At 34.1% G+C, this 19,282-nt stretch overlaps 1 protein-coding gene across 8 annotated transcripts in view; it reads left to right on the top strand.

Annotated features, from left to right (window-relative positions):
• The window catches only part of AGTPBP1 (ATP/GTP binding carboxypeptidase 1), a 166,005-nt gene that overhangs the window by 105,127 nt on the left and 41,596 nt on the right, over positions 1–19,282 (top strand). For all 8 annotated transcript variants that reach the window (XM_047829664.1, XM_047829657.1, XM_047829662.1 and 5 more), the window contains 3 exons: positions 6,797–6,880; positions 8,457–8,543; positions 8,627–8,775. In XM_047829664.1, coding sequence (XP_047685620.1) covers positions 6,797–6,880; positions 8,457–8,543; positions 8,627–8,775 — 320 coding nt within the window. The remainder of the gene's footprint in view (positions 1–6,796; positions 6,881–8,456; positions 8,544–8,626; positions 8,776–19,282) is intronic.

Below are 19,282 nucleotides of genomic sequence, written 5' to 3' on the forward strand. Positions count from 1 at the left end.
ACCTCACATCTGTCAGAATGGCTAAAATTAACAACTCAGGCAACAACAGATGTTGGTGAGGATGCAGAGAAAGAGGAACCCTTTTGCACTGCTGGTGGGAATGCAAACTGGTGCAGCCACTCTGGAAAATAGTATGGAGGTTCCTCAAACAAATTAAAAATGGAACTACCCTATGACCCAGCAATTGCCCTGCTAGGTATTTATCCAAAGGATATAGGTGTGCTGTTTTGAAGGGGTACATGCATTCCAATGTTTATAGCAGCACTATCAACAATAGCCAAAGTATGGAAAGAGCCCAAATATCCATCAATGGATGAATGGATAAAGAATATACACATAATGGAGTATTACTTGGCAATCAAAAAGTGTGAAATCTTGCCACTTGCAACTATGTGGGTGGAACTAGAGTGTATTAGGCTAAGCAAAATTAGGGAAAGACAAATATATAACTTCACTCATGTGAATAGGGGATGAATCACTGGATTCTACTCCTGAAATCATTATTGCACTATATGCTAACTAACTTGGATGTAAATTTTTAAAAAATACTTAAAATTTTTTTTTAATTGTAATCCCATACTGATAATTACTTGAATCCATATTTTTGGCTTCAATTGGCTTATAAATTAAAATGAAACTGATCTCTTATAAAGTATGCTTAGCATTTTTGGGTGCATCTTTCTTGTTTTCATATTCCATAAAATTAGAACATGAGAAAAAGTAGAAAGGATAAAGGTCACTCTTTGTCTCATTTCTTAGAGGTAATAACTTTTAGCATTTTGATTTTACTTTCCAGCTTTCTGTGTGTTTTTAGAAAAATTGTCTAGCTGTATTTTATTGTAAATTATAATCCATATTGCTTTGTTTTACAAAGCATTTAAGGTATTTTACAAAAATACTTTTATCAAAATAAAATGAAAAATACGGCAAAGAAATACAGTAACAATCACAGAAATATGTTCAACTTGTCTCAAAATAAAAGAAATGCATATTAAAATGTACTGAGATATCATTTCCCACATATCAAATTGCCTAAAATCTAGAAGTTTGATAGCATGTTTTACTGATGAGGCTGGGGGAAACAGGCTCGCTCGCTCTCTCTCTCTCTTTCTCTCTCTCTCTCTTTTTTCCCCAGACACCTGTACCCTCATTGTTTAATTTGTAAAGTCCTTTTAACAGAGATAACAATTATGTTGAATTTGATGTTTCTTATTATCATACATTTCTGATTATTTTATAATATACATAGTTAAATATATACATAAATATTATATGGCATTGTTTTTCATGTTTTTAAACTTTGTGTAAATAATATACTGATAGTATTCTTTTGGAAACTTGTCATCAGTCAATAGCAGGTTTATGATGTTCATCATGGTAATCAATACATAGTATTGTATGAGTATACTCACAATTTATTCATTTTGTTGCTGATGAACATAGTTTGTTTCTAATATATTGCTTTCAGAAAAAAAATTCTTATGTTTTAAATGTTCTTTCATGTTTCATAGTTCCCTTCAATGAAAATTTATTTGCATTTTATATCAAAATGGAATTGCTGGGCTGTACACTATAAAAATCCATTCTGCACAATGCAAAATATGTCTCAAGTTCAATTACTATTTCCAAAGAATATCTTCAGTTCTGAAAATTTATTCTGACATAACAAATAAATACTATTTTTTATCCTAACATTTTGTATTTTGTTAATGTATAGTAATATACTGCAATTTGCAATAAATTTTCTTTTAATATTATCTCTAGGAATATTAATTGTTCCCTCTATTCTAGATTTTATTATATTTTAAGTATTTTAGTAGTTTTACTTAACTCATCTATTTTTGTGAATTTTATTCCTAAGTAATTTTATGGATTTCTGTTATTGTGAATAGGATTTTTAAACCAATTCCATTCTTGGCTAATTATGGCTAGTAAAGTAGCAATTTTATATCTTGTTTTTCAGTAAGTTCATCAAATTCTGTAACATAAATATGAATTAAAACTTTAATGAACATGTAGTAAATGCACATATTGCCTTAAATGCTTACTTTCTAAAACATGATTTGTTCTCAATTCAACCTTGGTAAATATTAATTTTATAAAGTAAGATTTTTTTTACATTATATTAGTCATTCTGGTTAAATATGTCATACCAAATTCTGATTGCATTTTATCCATCCCTACCACATATTTCTTACTATTTTTTTAAATTAATATCCAAGTTAGTTAGCATGTAATGCAATAATGGTTTCAGGAGTAGATTCCTTAATCCCCCTTACCCATTTAGCCCATACCCCCCCCACAACCCCTCCAGTAACCCTGTTTGTTCTCCATATTTAAGAGTCTCTTCTGTTTTGTCTCCATCCCTGTTTTTACATTATTTTTGCTTCCTTCCCTTACATTCATCTGTTTTTATCTTAAAGTCCTCATTTGAGTGAAGTCATATGACATTTGTCTTTCTCTAATTTTGCTGAACATAATACCCTGTAGGTCCATCCACATAGTTGCAAATGGCAAGATTTCATTCTTTTTGATTGCCTAGTAGTACTTCGTTGTATATATATATACAACATCTTCTTTATCCATTCATCCATCGATGGACATTTGGGCTGTTTCCATACTTTGGCTATTGTTGATAGTGCTGCCATAAACATGGGGGGGTGCATGTGCCCCTTCGAAACACTATACCTGTATCCCGTGGATAAATACCTAGTAGGGCAATTGCTGGGTCGTAGGGTAGTTCTATTTTTAATTTTTTGAGGAACTTCCATACTGTTTTCCGGAGTGGCTGCACCAGTTTGCATCCCCCAAAACAGGTTTTCTTATACATTAATAATGGGATTGCAAATTGATAGTACCTCTTGTGGAGGGCAGCCTGACAGTGTCTATCAAGATTAACAGTACTTATTTCCTTTGACATGTTAATCCTGCATCTGGGAATTTATAATTTATATACATTACACACACACACACACACACACACATAATTTGCATATCTGTGAAATGGTGTTCAAAGTTTTTTGTTATGGCATTGTGCCCACCAATCAAACTAGTTAAATAAATTATGGTATATCTTACCTATGAATACTATGCAGTGATTAAAAAAACAAAAAGATCTGTATATACTGATGGAAAAAGCTATAAGATGCTAGTGGAGGGAGAGCAATAAAAGTAGTTAACTGGATGGATGGAGGATATGGCTTGTATAGAAAGTGAGAGTCTCCATTTTATACTTTTATGTAGCATATGATTTTTGCTCCATGTCAATATATTACCTGTTCAGAAATTTAAAATTGAAAAGTAGGCAAAAGAATTGTGGCAAAAGCAAAATAAGGAAAGCAAACCCCTGGATTTCTTTATATTAAGTTTAGAATGGCTTGGGGGAACATAAGTACTTATGGAATGGAGACAGTAGCAGAAATCTTAGTACTGGCACAGCAGCAGATAACTTATATTGAGTGTTTTTTTTTTTAGGTCAGACATAGTACTAAGTAACAAGTACTTCGTATGGAATATATATGTGTATAGAGAGTGTGCCATTTCATGGTATAATAGCTCTATGAGGAAATTACTATTCTTTCTCTTATTTTATAGAAGACTATGCTGAAGCTTAGGATTCGTGAGTTAACTTATCCAAGGTTACACTGCTAGTAAGTGGCAGAGCCAAGAGTCAAACTCTGGTCTAGGTCATGAGCCTACCCTGTTAATCATTTATATATAGTTATCATGTACATATGGTTAAACCATGTTCTCTATAAAGAAGATCATCTTCTGTGGACCCTCAGGAATAGTTATGTAATGAACAACATTGCCCATAGTATTCGTACAGAAAATATAGCTGTGAGATGTATGAAATTGTTTCCTGTAAGACTGCCCTATACTGGTGGAAACCTAACTAACAAAGGAAAGTTTCACTGGTGGCCGCATGTCCTGCGAACTTTAGAGCATTTACTGGACTGAATGCACTGGACATTGTTCAGACTGCATAAATTATTGTCTTCTGGGCCAAGTCTTTGCTAGCTATTGGAGGTCAGTAAATCTGAGATTATAGTCCCTGAGGGTATCTGGAAAATATTTATTGTTTTGTTTTGACTGGAGAGCCATGTATTTTAATAGGCCAGTGAGGGAAAGGGAGGAAGGATTGACATTCTTTTTATGGAAGTTGTGGTGCTTCACCCAGATCCATGTCTGAATAAAAGATTGACCTTCCTCTTTATTAATGGGGGCTCCTGGAAGGGCAGGTAATTTCCTAGTGTTAATTTTAGGTCTAGTCTAATATACACGGGCCACTATGTACCCTAAAATACAGTGTCAGAAGTTGAGAATGAGTGGCCCGTAGGCCATATTAACTTGAACATGATTTTGGCTTCACTTTGCAGACTTTGTTTGTTTGTTTTGTTTTTACTGACTTTTGCATTTAAAATTTGGGAGATTCCTCATAGAAATCCAAGTTTCTGATGTTTCTTGAAAAACTGGTGTAACAACCGTAGTATCTGGTTCCTACCTGGCATCAGTCAGTTTGTTTTCAGACAGAGCCTGGGCCCTGCAGTGTTCCACACACTATCCATCCATCTCACGGGTACACATGGCTGACCCGTGGCTGTCTGTGCTGTTCTGACCCTGTTTTATATTATGGAGCATTGCTGTGGAACTGAGGTGTTGTATCAGCCTGTTAATACCATTTTCCTTTAAAAAAAAAAACCCCAGACTTTTGTAAGTATTCGTATTTGCACATTTGTGGTATGTTTCAGCCTTATGTAATAAATTATTCTGACAAATGGATATATTCTAACAAATGGATATAATTAGGATTTATTTAGTCATTCACCCATACTTGAATACTCACTTTTTTTTTTTTTTTTTTGGTATGGTATATCTGAATGTATATGAGTGCTACCTCTTTTATTGTCAAAGGTCTGGGTAATATAAATTTTGGACTTGTTTATTATTGCAATTAATAGCTTTTTAAAAATGTTTCTTTAGAAAGAATTTGGCATTTGAAAGTTATGACATTGAATGTAAATCAAGGATTTATATCTTAATCCTTTGATACTGGGTCTTTTTCTTGATAGACTGCTTGTCAGTGAAGAGTTATTTTTTGTAGAATAAAACTAAAAATAAATTTAGAGTTGTACCTCTTTAATTTTTTTCTGTATTTAACTATCACACCTTTTAATGTTTTCCTGATAACTATTAGCTTTTTATCAGAATGGGTTCTTAGCTTATTCTGAAGTCAAAGTTATACTGATATTGTTAGAGATAATTCTGAACTATATGACAGTTAAGACTGCTTAATCACAAAGAAGTATCTTTGGTGCAGGAGACTATTTCACATCTACCTGAAGTTCAGGAGACTTTCAGTGTTTAGTGTATTTTTAAGATTTTATTATAACCATTTTGGCAACTTTCCTCACTCTGTTCTAACAATAAATCAATAAACCACAGTTTTAATCTGTATTACCAATCTTTAGCTGAAACAGACAAATTTGAAATTTAAAGCTGTTCATATAATCGGCTTCCTCTTTAAGAATAAGTGATAGGGGCACCTAGGTGCCTCAGTCGCTTAAGCATCTGACTCTTGATTTTGATTTTGGCTTAGGTCATGATTCTCACAGTTTCAGGAGTTTGAGCCCCGCGTCGGGCTCTGTGCTGTTGGTGCCAAGCCTGCTTGAGATTCTGTCTCCTTCTTTCTTTGTCCCTTGCCCGCTCAAGCTCTCTCTCAAAAAAAAAAAAAAAAAAAAGAATAAGTGATAATATGACAAGTGATACTGTGACTATAACAGCAGTAGGCATCTTCCCAGTATGAGCTTTGTGGCCAGTCTACCTGGAGTTCCAGGCACCTGGCTGTATGACCTACATTTGTTCTGGTTTGGTTACCCTTGGTGACACCTTCAGTGATTGTTGCCTTCCTTGGCTTAATTATGGACAGGGAAGATGGTGGAATCTGTCTGTGACCCCTTTTTCTAGGATAGTGGCAGGATTCTAGGAATTTTCCAGTTGGTGACCATTTCATTGGACTGATTCAGGGGGAGGCCCAGAGAATTCTCAGGCCTAGAGAATCCTGGAGATGCAGGGTCCATGCTCTGCCTCCTGACACAAGTGTCCCCTTCTCCTCCACATTTCCTCTCCGTTCACAGAAGAGAGCACTGATTCTGACAAATGTGCATGCTGGTTGCCAGTTGCATTTTAGAAACATTCCAGCAATGGTGGCTTTTAAGAATCTTCATATATAATTTTTGGCTTTTTGGATCTTTACTGCTTCTAATAATGCTGTTCTTATATATGTAAAATTATTTGCTTTTCGTCTGCAGAGTGGCTTGTTACCATTTCGATGTCGAAAGTCATAAATAAGACATTCAAGATTTTTTTAAATAAAGTTTATTTATTTATTTTGAGAGAGGCAGAGACAGCTTGAATTGGGAAGGGTCAGAGAGAGAGAAAATCCCAAGCACTGCCAGTGCAGAGCCCAATGTGGGTCTCAAACCCATGAAACTGTGAGATCGTAACCTGAACCGAAACCAAGAGTCAGGTGCTAACTGTCTCAGCCACCTGGACACCCCTTAAAATTTATTTTTAAGGTATTGAACTTGTAACTGTATTCTACATGGTTATTTTCAGAATTCGGGCTTTAATAATACAGATACTGTCTTGCGACATATTGATATGAATGATCATTTTTATTTTAAGAAAGTGTTATCCTTTTACACTTTTTCATCCCAAACTTATTTTGGAGAAAGTTGTGCCTTGGCCTATAATAATGAATTTTCGTGGTCATGCTTCTCTTTTGTGATTTCAGGACAAAAATTGCCCAAGATATTGAGAGGTTAATACATCAGAGTGATATCATAGATCGAGTGGTATATGACTTGGATAACCCAAAGTAAGTCTGTTGTTGTTTTTAGTTTTATTAGTTTTATTAGTACTCTAAAATTTCAGTGTTATTTTTAAAAATAAAAAAATATAGCTAACTTCCACCTAGTTTGCCCTTGCTATGTTTTCATCTTTTAGCAGGGACATAATGGTAATGTAATAGTAAATCATATTAAATTGAATGTATCACAGGCTTTTGTTTGTTCTTAGGTGGACTTAATGGGTTCGATAAGGGAAAGGTCACAAACTGATGCTGTGTTTTTAAAAAATGTGAAATTACCTCCATTTTAGAGAGTGGAAATGTCACATGAAATGCTGCAATTTTGTCCTATTGACAATATTGAGCCTTCGTTTCCTTAGGACAACAAATTACCATCCGTTTTAAAAAAAAGAAGGGACATGTGCTTGCTAATTTCTCCATAGTCCCCACTAGTCTTTGTCGCCTCTTACTGCTTACAATGTGCATCAGTCCTTTATATTACTTTCCTGATCTTTGAAGCCATGTGTTTATGATGCTTGATGCGTTAGTGTTATTCACAATTTAGGGTTATCACTGTTATCAGCACATTTTAGGGTTTAAATAAGTGAAAATTAGAAATGATGAATGTGACTATTATTTAGTCATTTGCCTCTTTATACAAGAAATGTAATGAGCCCTCAGTGGGTTTCCCCATCTCTCAACATTCTAATATTCTGATGGACATTTCAGATCTTACTGGTCTTTTTGGAGGAAATAAAACACTTTTTAAAGATCATTATCTTTAAAGGTAAAGAAATGAGGGTAAAAATTATGTCAAAGCTAATGACTGAATTTGAAATAATACTTTTAAAAATGAAAACCAAATCTACCTTATTCAAAATGTCTTAGTTATTTCAATATTTATAATTTGGTGTCAGATCAGGCAGATGTGAAAACAGAAACTCAGGAACCCTGAGCGTGGCATACATACCATTGCTATTTCTAATTGAAATGACTTTGGACAAAATCATTGAGCTTCTTAAAGTCTGAGTTTCCCTCTGTTAGAATGTAATGTCCAGAAGAGCAAAAATCTGTATTTAATCAGAGACACAGACAGACAGACAACTAAAACCGAATCTGGTACCTAGTAGGCATTCAGTAAATACTAAAGTAGTGAATATGTAAAGTGAAGACAGTACTTTCACCTTCCTGGCACTAATTAAATAAGCTAGTATCTATATCTAATATAGCTCTGCAAATTTAATCTGAGAACTGCATAGTTTAATTAGAATTATTGCTACTCAGTACTGGTCATATGCCTTTTTAAAGATATGTCTAGTCTTTTTATTTGATTATTGGTATTTAGAAATGACGTTTATTTAGTGGGGCAGAATTTCTTATTTGTGATTAATATTCAGTCTCTACTTGTAATTGTAATTTTTAAGTCTATAAATGTTAACCAGAGTTCGTGTTTTGCTTGTTACATTCTTTGGTTTAAAAATAAAGAAGGGGGGACGTGGCAATAGTGGTATATTTTTAATTTGTAGTGTAGTTTTATTTTAAATTTTCTGTTTACCTATTTAATTGCAGTGTATTTTATAATACTTACTTGAATACTTTTATTTAGTTACACTGTTCCAGAAGAAGGAGATATTTTGAAGTTTAACTCCAAATTTGAATCTGGGAATCTGCGCAAAGTAATTCAAATTAGAAAGTAAGTCATTTAAAATGTTCTCACTTTGTCTGTACACAGATATTTCCCTAATTTTCATCAGATTCTTTATTTTCTATTTTCAGAAATGAATATGATCTTATTCTGAACTCAGATATAAATAGCAATCATTATCATCAGTGGTTTTACTTTGAAGTCAGTGGAATGCGACCAGGTGTTGCTTACAGGTTTAACATCATTAACTGTGAAAAGTCCAACAGTCAATTTAATTATGGTAAGACATGTTTTTCCCCCCAGTGTAGATGATATGCAGGCATTGTAACTATAGTACATAAGGCTTTTTTTTTTCTTCTAATTATTAACATGTTTAAAAAAGGTTCATTGTTCTTTTGTTTTCTCTAGTTCTCAAAATTCGGATACTTATTAATGCAAAATTTGGAATAAACCTGTGCATTGCTTTGTTGGTGAAAAGCTCTTTAAAATGTAAAGAGCATCTTTGATTTCATCCAAATTAAATACAACTAAAGATTTATTACTTATCCTGCTTAAAATCAAGTTTTCAGTGTCAGCTCATCTAGAAGAGAATTACATAAAGCAGTCTTGAAAAATGTTTAATTTTGAATAGTCTCATAGAAAGTGAATATATATAATGGAAGTTCCAGAAAGATTTCACGTTCTTTTCACTGAGTTTTCTCCAGTGGCTACATCTTCAGTAACTGACCATCCCAGAGTCAGGATTTGATGTTGGTACAGTGTGGGTGCAGTTTCATGCCATTCTATTACATTTGTAGATTCTTGAAGTTGTCACCACAGTCAAGGTACAGAATACTCCCACCACCACAAAGCCTTGTGCTTCTCCTTTATTAGTCTCTTTTCAGTACGATGTTAGCAGTCATTTTCTATAAATTTTAAAATATAGTTGAGGAGGTTTCCTCCTATTACTACTTTGCTGAGGCTTTTTTTTTTTTTTTTTTTTGGTCATGAGTGGGCATTGAACTTTGTCATATGTTTCATCTCTGTCAATTGATTTGATCATGTGATCTTCTGTCTGTAAATATGGTGTTATTTCATTGAGTTTTGAATATTGAATCAGCATTTTTTAATCTGTGGAATAAACCCCACTTGGTCATTGTGGATAATTGCTAACATTTTGTTAAGAAATTTGTATTATATGTTCAGGAGGGATATCAAGCTATAGTTGCTTTTTAGTTTGTTTTATATTTGGTACTGTATCTGGTTTTGGTATCATGGTAACACTGACCTCATAAAATGGGCTAGGAAATTATTATCTTATTTTCTGGAAGAGCCTGTGTAGATTTCATGTTACTTTTTCAAAAAATTTATTTATTTGGGGGCGGGGAATGGAGGGAAGAGCAGAGAGAGAGAGAGAGAGAGAGAGGGAGAATCCCAAGCAGACTCTGTGCTTAGTGCGGAGCCTGATGTGGGGCTCCGTCTTGCAAACTGGGAGATCATGACCTGAGCCGAAATTGAAAGTTGGATGCTTAACCAACTGAGCCACTCAGGCACCCCAAATGTGGTGTTATTTCTTAAACATTTGGTAGAATTCTCCAATGAAACCATCTGGGTCTGGAAGGATTTCTTTTTTGAGTCTTTAGTTTTACTTTTTTTAACTGTTTATTTTTGACAGAGAGAGATTATGTGCCAGCAGGGGAAGGGCGGTGGGGGGAGAAGGGGACAGAGAATCCCAAGCAGGCTCTGTACTGACAGCAGTGAGCCTGATGTGGGGCTCCAACCCACAAACTGTGAGATCATGACCTGAGCTGAAGTCTGACACTCAACCGACCGAGCCACCTGGATGCCCCTTTTGATAGTCTTTAAGTTACAAATTAAATTTAATGGTTGTAGGGCTATTCAGATTATTTTCTACTGAGTGAGTTGTGGTATGTGGTAGTTTGTGCCTTTTAGGAATTGATCCATTTCTTCTGAATTGTCAAATGTCTGTGTAGAGTTGGTCACAGTATTCCCTTTCTGTCCTCTTGAGGTCTGCAGGGTCCGTTGTGACACCCCTGCTTAATTTCTGGTACTGGTAATTTGTGTTTTCTCTTTGTTTTCCTTTGTCAATCCTGCTAGAATTGTCAGCTCTATTGACCTTTGTCAATTTTACTGACCTTTTCAAAGAACCAGCTTTTTGTTTCATTGGTTTTCTCTACTGTTTTTCTCATGAAACAATTTTTTAAAAACTCTAGTGTGTGTAGAGCACACTAGCAAAAGTATTAAAGTTGTTAAAGGCATGAATATGATGGTGCTTTTTAAGGGGCATTTCTAAGAATTAGAGTTTTCAAGAGTTGAAGAGGCTGTTCTCAGTTGTCATTATTTGTGTGGGAAATAGGAAATTTTACACTCTAGATGATTACATGTTTGGGATAAAAGCTTTAATCAGATTCACTAATTTAATGCAATAATGAAAGGAAGATTATGTAGCATAATATCTAGGTTAGTTATAAAATTATTTAAAGTTTTTAAACGTTTTAAATAATCTAATTTTAAATAGTGCATTTTAAATATATTTTGACCAAGGAGTCAGTGCTTATATTTTGCATGAATAGTGGTGTGAATATTCTTGATAAAATCTATTTCACATTCTTTATTTTTGTGATTTTGGGGCCTAACTAGTAATCATTGAATGTTGTATTTCTTAGAAAATAATTTTGACCTATTTTTGATCTTAAAACCTTCATATAATTAAAAAAATTACCTTATTTGAAACTCATTCAGAATAATAGTAAAAAATGAAAGAGTTTCATGTTTTCCTTATTTAACTTGTAAGTATAGTGCTGACATAATATTTTAGAAGAGGAAAGGACAGTTACTTAAGTGGAAGTATGTTTGTATTTTGGGTGCTCCTTAAGAGTATATAAATATAAAAGCCTATTTATTCCTAAAATGATAGCCAGTATAATTTTCAAATTGTAGTGCCTGCAGGTGGATGACATCTTTACAACTACATTCATTTATTCACCTTTATAAAATAGTACTCTTACTACTTTAAACTTTATTATAATTTTAATTTTAAAAATTAAAAACTTACATTGTAGAGCAGTGCTTCTCTATTTTTTTTAATTACAAAATGTTTTTAATGTTAATTTTTATTTTTGAGAGAGACAGACAGACAGACAGACTGTGAGCCGGGGAGGGGTAGAGAGGGAGACAGAATCTGAAGTAGGCTCCAGGCTCTGACGCACGGAGTCCGACATGGGGCTCAAACCCACGAACCATGAGATCATGACCTGAACCGAAGTCGGCTGTTTAACCGACTGAGCCACCCAGGGGCCCCTATTTTTATTTTTAAATCAGTACTTCCATGTGATAAAATAATGTCTTCCTTTAGTATCATTTTAAGTTTAAAATAAATAAACTGAAACTTGCAAACTGAAACCAAATCAAAACAATGGGACAGATGACTGCTTTACTTTAAAATTTCCCCTGCTTCTTAGCCCTTGCCCTTTGGGTATTTTTGTATGTCTATCACACTTTCCAAACTCACTTTATAGAGAATTTGGGTAACAGAATGGTGTTAAGAAAATTAAAACCATCCACAGTGCATCATCCATAGATAGCCACTTTAATATTGTTGTGTCCTTCCAGCCTTTTTTATATGGCAATATATGATTTCCACATCTACATAATTCTGTATTTATTTTAAAAAATAAGCCTGTATCCCATGCAGTTTCATAGTCTGTATGTTAACCAAACATTATATTGTTAACATTTTTTTCTGGTCATGAAATATTTCTCCAAAACAGAGTATAATGGACATCCTACAAGAGGTACTATAACTTATTTATCCAAACCTTTTTCTGTTGTACATTTAAGCTGCTTCTAATTATTTTCTATTTTAAATAATGCTGAGATCAACATTATTGTACAAAATATTTGTGTGTATAATTATTTAGTTACAAATCTACAGAAGTGGAATTCCTCTGTCTGCCAGCTGTAAATATGTTTATTTTTCTGATAATCAAACAGTGGATCTTTAATGTGGGGATTTGGTAAATTAAAAATTGTTTAGAGAAGAATGTAAGAAGGGGAGAAAATCCACTAATTAGCCTTTTGTAATCCTCAGACTTACATTCACATAATTTTAAAATGAAATTTTATCCTTTCATAGATTGGGGTTAGAGTATGAAAACTCACCTGAAACTATTCTCATGCCATTCAGTATTTTCAGTGACATCATTACTAATGTTTATATAATAACTCTATTGAGTAATGTACAGTTCGGGATTTTATTAAGTCTTTTTCAACATTTCAAAATTATAAGCTGTGCTGTTGATACCCTTACTTATTTGCTTTTGTGTATGTTTACGATTATTGCTTTGCCATAAATTTCTCTAAGTAGAATTTCTCAAAGCAAATGAACAGATGTTGCTGAAAACTAGGGAAAAGGATACTTACTGTGCTGGTAGGAGTGTTAAATTAGGTCAACCTTTTTGAAGTGCATTTGATAATATGCTTTCGGTGTTTATATTTAACTTCATCCAGGATTTATTTTGGTAAATTCTGTGAATTTGGGGTCTAACTTAATCCTATTGTTAGTAGTTAAGCAGCTACAACTGAACCCATTCTTTCTCCAAAGAGATTTAAAATGGTGTTGATAAATTGAGTTATTTGTTAAATGTTTACATTTATGCCTCATTTGCAACTCTGTTCCTGACCCACTAGTAAAAAATGGAGAGGAAACATCACTTAGAAGACATTGTGAATGGCTGCTCTGTGGTAGCTCGTATAGAAAATGCTCTGGTTATGGGGCGCCTGGGTGGCTCAGTTGGTTAAGCATCCGACTTCGGCTCAGGTTATGATCTCGTGGTTCATGAGTTCAAGCCCTGTGTCAGGCTTTGTGCTGACTGCTCAGAGCCTTGAGCCTGCTTTGGATTCTGTGTCTCCTTCTCTCTGCCCCTCCCTTGCTTGCATTCTGTCTCTCTCTCTCTTTCTCTCTCTCTCTCTCTCAAAAATAAATAAATATTAAAAAAGAAAAGAAAAGAAAATGCTCTGGTTAGCAAACACAGATTGGAAGCTGGTTGGTAAGATATCACTCTGACTTGCTCCTAGTTCCTAACTTTTTGAATCTGGGTTGAATTACTCTGACCTTCTAGTCATATTATTTGTCCCCTCTGGTTTGAAACAATACAGTTCTCAGAAGCTATGGACTAGCATTTTGGGAGGAAGCTGTTTGTTGCTCTGGTACCACTTGATTTTAATGATCCTGACCTTTCTGTCTAGTGTAACATCCTTTGCTGTGTAACTGACTTTATAATACAGCTTAACATCCTGTAGTCTTTTTCAAAAACAATTGAATTTTTCTACCTATTTTTCCAGAATTGTTTATTCTAAATATTATTCAGAATAGTTTTATTAAGTTCCAGAAGATTTCAATTACATTAAACTCATAGAATAATCTGAGAGAAATTGAATTTTTTATATTAAGTCTCACTGCTTAGGAACATGGTGTATAGTTTTGTTTATTCATTTTCTTCTGCCCTCACTTAAGTTTAGTTTTTTTAAAATAATTTTTTAAGTTTATTTTTATTTCTTGAGAGAGAGAGAGAGAGAGAGAGAGAGAGGGAGAGAGAATCCCAAGCAGGCTCTGCGCTGATAGCAGAGGTAGGGTTCAAAAACATGAACTGTGATATCATGACTTGAGCTGAAATCAAGAGGTGGATGCTTAACTGACTGAGCCACCCAGGTGCCGCTATTTAGTTTTCTTTTTGTTAGTTGTGTTCATTTTTATTTACTTCCATTCTTAAGTATTTTATGTATTTTCTTTTGGCGTCTATTTTGAAAGAGTACTTTCAAACATTTTCAGGTTTGTTATTTATAATTAAGAAAGCTGTCAAGTTTTATATGTTCACTTGAAAATTGACCTCTTTACTGAACGTTCTTACTAGTTTTCATAGTTTGTGAATTGATACTGCAGATTTTCTTGCTATGTCCTTAGAATTTTTCCTTATCTGTAGTTATATTGTGTATCTTTCATTGTTTTGTAGCTGTTGGATATAATTTTGGGAATGTTTACAATAAAAAGGAGACATTGGGCATCCTTGTTTTGACTCTAATGTGAATGCTGCTAGTATTTACATTAAATACCCTAGCTCTTTTTTTGAGGTACAGATTCTTTCTCATAGTAAAGAATTTATATTTTGGGGCGCCTGGATGGCTCAGTTGGTTAAGTGTCCGACTTCAGTTCAGGTCATGATCTCGCGGTTTGTGGGTTCGAGCCCCGTGTCCAGCTCTGTGCTGACAGCTCAGAGCCTAGAGCTTCCTTCAGATTCTGTGTCTCCCTCTCTCTCTGCCCCTCCCCTGCTCATGCTCTCTGTCGCTCAAAAATAAAAACAAATTTTTAAAAAAAAATTTCTACTTTTACTAAGATTTAAAAACTGAAAGTATTTTATTTTTGCGTTTATTAATGTGATGTGACCATATAATATGAGCTATTAATGTGCTGTATTGTATTAATAATATTTCTAATATCAAATCATCCTTGGGTTTCAGAAATAAATCCACTTTGCCATGGGAGTTAATCTTTTAATATACAACTATTTTTGATTTGTTAGTATTTTGTTAAGTTAGACAAGTCCGTTTCTTTTTTGGAGGGTTGTCTTTGGCCAGTTTTGCAAACAAGCTGATGCTAACTTTGAAAACTTAAATAAAAAAGCTTTTATTTCCCCACCCTGTGTTCTGGAACAGCTTAAATAGCATGTACATGTCTTCATGACATTCGGAAAGAACGCACCTCTAGAACTGTCTGCGTATTCCTTTTTGGGTGGGAGGAGAGTCTGGATAATTTCTTCAGATTTCCGTGACTTGGTGTAGTCTAGTTTTCTATTTCTTATTGTGGCAATCGTGATGATTTACATTTTATTATATAAATGACATTTAGATTTTCAGAATTCACTAGGAGGGATTTCTGTATGATGTCTGCACTGTGTGTGCTGCCCGTTCTCTTGCTTCGTTCCCTTGCGTGTGTGCTTAAAACATAATTTAGTGTTTTAAAAACCTAGCTCTTGGTTTTATTCCTTATTTCCTTTAAAAGTTTTAAAATTAACTTTTCTCTTTTCCTCTCTGCAGTTTGATTTTTTTTCTTCTTTTTAACTTCTAGTTTGTTTACCTAAATTTATTTTTGTTTGATGATCAAGCATTTAGGGCTTGAATTTGCTCTTAATTATAACTTACTTTGTATCCCCTTCCCCTCTGGATTTTAATATTAAGACTCCTTGTTATTTTGTAGGTTGCCTCTAATTGTATGTAGTGTTGGTATCCTTTTTGATGCAAGAATTATTTCGGAAGACATTTGTTATGTTCGTGGTTGGTTAGATTATTTTGATGAAAATTTTTCTCATTACTTTCAAATTTTAATGAATCTTGTTCACATACATATAAAATTTATGATTTGGAACAGTTTTTTAAGCTTCCTATCTGGTCAGTTTTTGTTTTCATGGGCACTTGGAAAATAATATATATTCTCTGCTGGAAGCATAATTTCATATACATTGTTTAGTGTTATAAATCCATTTATTCAGCTTTTGGTGTCATTACTTATTTTTTACCCTATCTGCCTAAGACTTAAAAAATTTTTCTTTCAGTTCTGTTTTGCTTCTGTCCAGTCCTCATTTACGAAAACATATATATTTTTTTCTGTTTAAGCAGCATTATTTGGCACGTAGTTTATAACTTTTCCATATTTATTTTGTATATGCCATTGAACAGTACAAAATAGTCATACTTAAGTATATTTAACCTTGAATTCTATTTTTACAATGTTTTGGTTTAAATTTGCTTGATACATCTTTGTTTCTTACAAATAGAGGTTGCATTTTATTGTTTGACCCTTGTCTTTAACATGCTTTTAACTTAAAATTCTTTTTGTAATTGATACATTTAGATTTTTACGCTATTTTTGTGCTTCTTGATTGTTCTGTCTGTCACTCTTTAAGGTGTAGTGCAACACTTGTTTCATTGTGGAAATCCAAAATATGTATATAAAAAAATAGAGCATGAGGCATATTCTGCATTGGATTTTCTCAGTCCTGTTCCATCTGCCTTAAGTTTAGTAGAGATTTCTTCCAAATTCTGACAAGAAGTGGTCTCTTGTGATTTCTTTTTACTGCCATATACTTGTAAGTATTTAACTAGGAAGTTGGTTATAGCTGTGAAATGAGCTCTTAGGCAGATATAATTTCTTTAAGTGAAACTCTGTTAGGTTTGTTTAGTACAACATAAAGGAAATCTTGGTTTGTCTTAACATCAGTAGAAAGAAGGGACTAATATTTTAGTAAGCTGGAATTCAGCAGTTTAAGAAATTGCAACTAGCTATGTAGTTGATGTTGTCATCGGGTTGAATTTTGAATTCACTCCAGGGATGGTACTGATGACAAAATATTTGCAGTAGAATCTTGTTCAGCTGAAAGGATTTGTTTAATTGCCATCCATGACTGAAATTCAGAAGTAATATTAGTTTTAATTAATTTTATTTCTTTTCTTTTTTTTGATTGGTTTGGGGTTTTAGTGTTGGGTTCTAAGCAAATATGTCCAAAGATGGCTTATTCTTTGACAGTGCCCCCAAAAGGGGCAGAATTACTATTGTTTTTGTTTCTTAAATTGCCCTTTTCCTGGGGATATTTTAGGTGATTCTGTTAGTTTTATCACAAGTGAATGATCTTATTTGTGAATTTTATTTGAGAATTTATATCACTGTATAAAAATGTCACATCTGTTGTAATCCATTTCTCTCTTCACACACCCCATTACTTGAAAGGGGTTTGCTCAAATTACCACTAGATGGCAGTCTTGAATTTTAGTAACTTGGAACTTTCCTTGGCAAGCTCCCTCCCTGGCACTTCTGCACTCTTTTTCTCATCCTACCCCCTAACCCTTCCTTCTCCCTGCTCCTCCCCTTAGCCATGTCTCCCAGATACATGAAGATTTTTAACCACCTCCTTACATAAATTGAACATGTGTGGAATCAGCAGAATAGAATTTTAGAGTCTAGTCTGTAGCATTCCCACCTTGCCCTCGTTAGTTAATTCCATACTTGGAAGTTGAGCTGAGCTATCTCTTGATTAAGGAAGTATTCCCTGACTCCTCAGGCTGGATGAATCTCCTGGATAAATGTTCCTTGTAATTTTTCCCTTTGGAGTGCTCATAACAGTTTTATGTTGTTTATAAGTGTAGCTTATTAATCTCTTTCCTGCCCCCTCCCCCTTGTTTATACATTCCATCTGATCAGGGACAGTGTCACTGTTGCTGACTGCCATGTTTACACTATGGCGTTTAACAGATGTTTAGTAAACATTTGTTAAATGAATGAGGCAATGGATGGATGAACTATGAAGATCCCATTAGGAACATAAAATGAACGTGCACAAAATATATGTCAAGAAGATTCTAGTTTAATATAAGGTCAACTATTTCTAAATATTTTATTTTGAAATAATTTCAAATTCACGGAAAAGTTACACCCTGACTCCAGATGTTGAGGATCTGAAATGATACCTCATCACCCTAGAATACTTTTAGTATATTTTCTATAAACAGTGGCATTTTTTAAATATGTATATAACCACCAACGTCAGGAAATAATTGATTTGTGAATCCTGTCTAATCCATAGACTCTTCATTTGAGTTTCACCCATATTCTCAATAATATCCTTATAATAGCAAGAGAATTCTGCTCAAACCATGTGTATTTAGTTGTCAAGTTCTACACTCTTTAAGTCAGGAACAGTTTTATAGGCCTTAACATATATGACCTGACACTTTTGAAAATTACAGAACTCCTATTCTGTAGAGTAGTTCTCGACTTGGAGTTGTCTCTTGTTCCTCGTGACTCCATTCAAGTTAGGTATCTTTGGCAGGAATATTATAGAAGTGATGTTGTACTCTGGTGACATCCCAGATTTTGTTTGTCCCATTACTGATAATAATAATTTTATCACTTGATTAAGTTGGAGTCTGCTAGCCTTTCCGCTATAAAGTTACCCTTTTTCTCTTTATAGTTAACAAAGTATTTTAGGTGGAAGTACTTTGAAACTATGTAAATATCTTTTCCTCATCAGATTTTACTATGTTAATATAAATCCAGATTGGGTTCCTGTTTTACTTAGTAGGTTGTAATTTGTTTCTCTCATTATTTATTTTTATGCTCAAATTGCCCAATATTTGGCCAGTGGGATCCTTTTCATACTGGCTTCAGTGTCCTTTTGACACATCCCTATCATTCTGTATGGGCATCCTTGCTTTTTCGGCATACATATCCAAGGCGCATCTTGCCTTTTCCTGCCCCAGCCTGGTATCAATCATTTCTTGGAAGAGCCCCGGCTTGTTTTAGTGGTGAATGGTACTTAAAAACCAAGGTCTGTGTGCATAGTGTGTACATTGTTATTGGGCCTCTTAGTAGACAGAGCTGAGGACTGTATGTGTGTATAAGTACTTATATAGAAATTTTCGTTTGTAGTGGTTTCTCTATATGTATATATATGTTTATGTTTGTGTGTATGTGTTATGTGTATACACCCCCACACAGTCTCTATGAGGTCACACTGATACCTTCAATTCCACAGGCTTTATTCTGTGTGTTTTTTTTTAACCTATATTTACAATGTCCTTCAACGTGGAGAATGTGAACTTCCCTTATCCTTAATATATTTAATCCTGATCAATTCCAGTGTATGTTACAATCTTTCTGCTGCCTTTTTGGGCAGATGTCCTCCTCACTTCATTCAGCCTTTCTTCCTACCCCCCCTGCATGTGTGTCCTCCCTGTTT

This window comes from Prionailurus viverrinus, chromosome D4, assembly GCF_022837055.1.
Source record: "Prionailurus viverrinus isolate Anna chromosome D4, UM_Priviv_1.0, whole genome shotgun sequence".
NCBI classification, from domain to species: domain Eukaryota; kingdom Metazoa; phylum Chordata; class Mammalia; order Carnivora; family Felidae; genus Prionailurus; species Prionailurus viverrinus.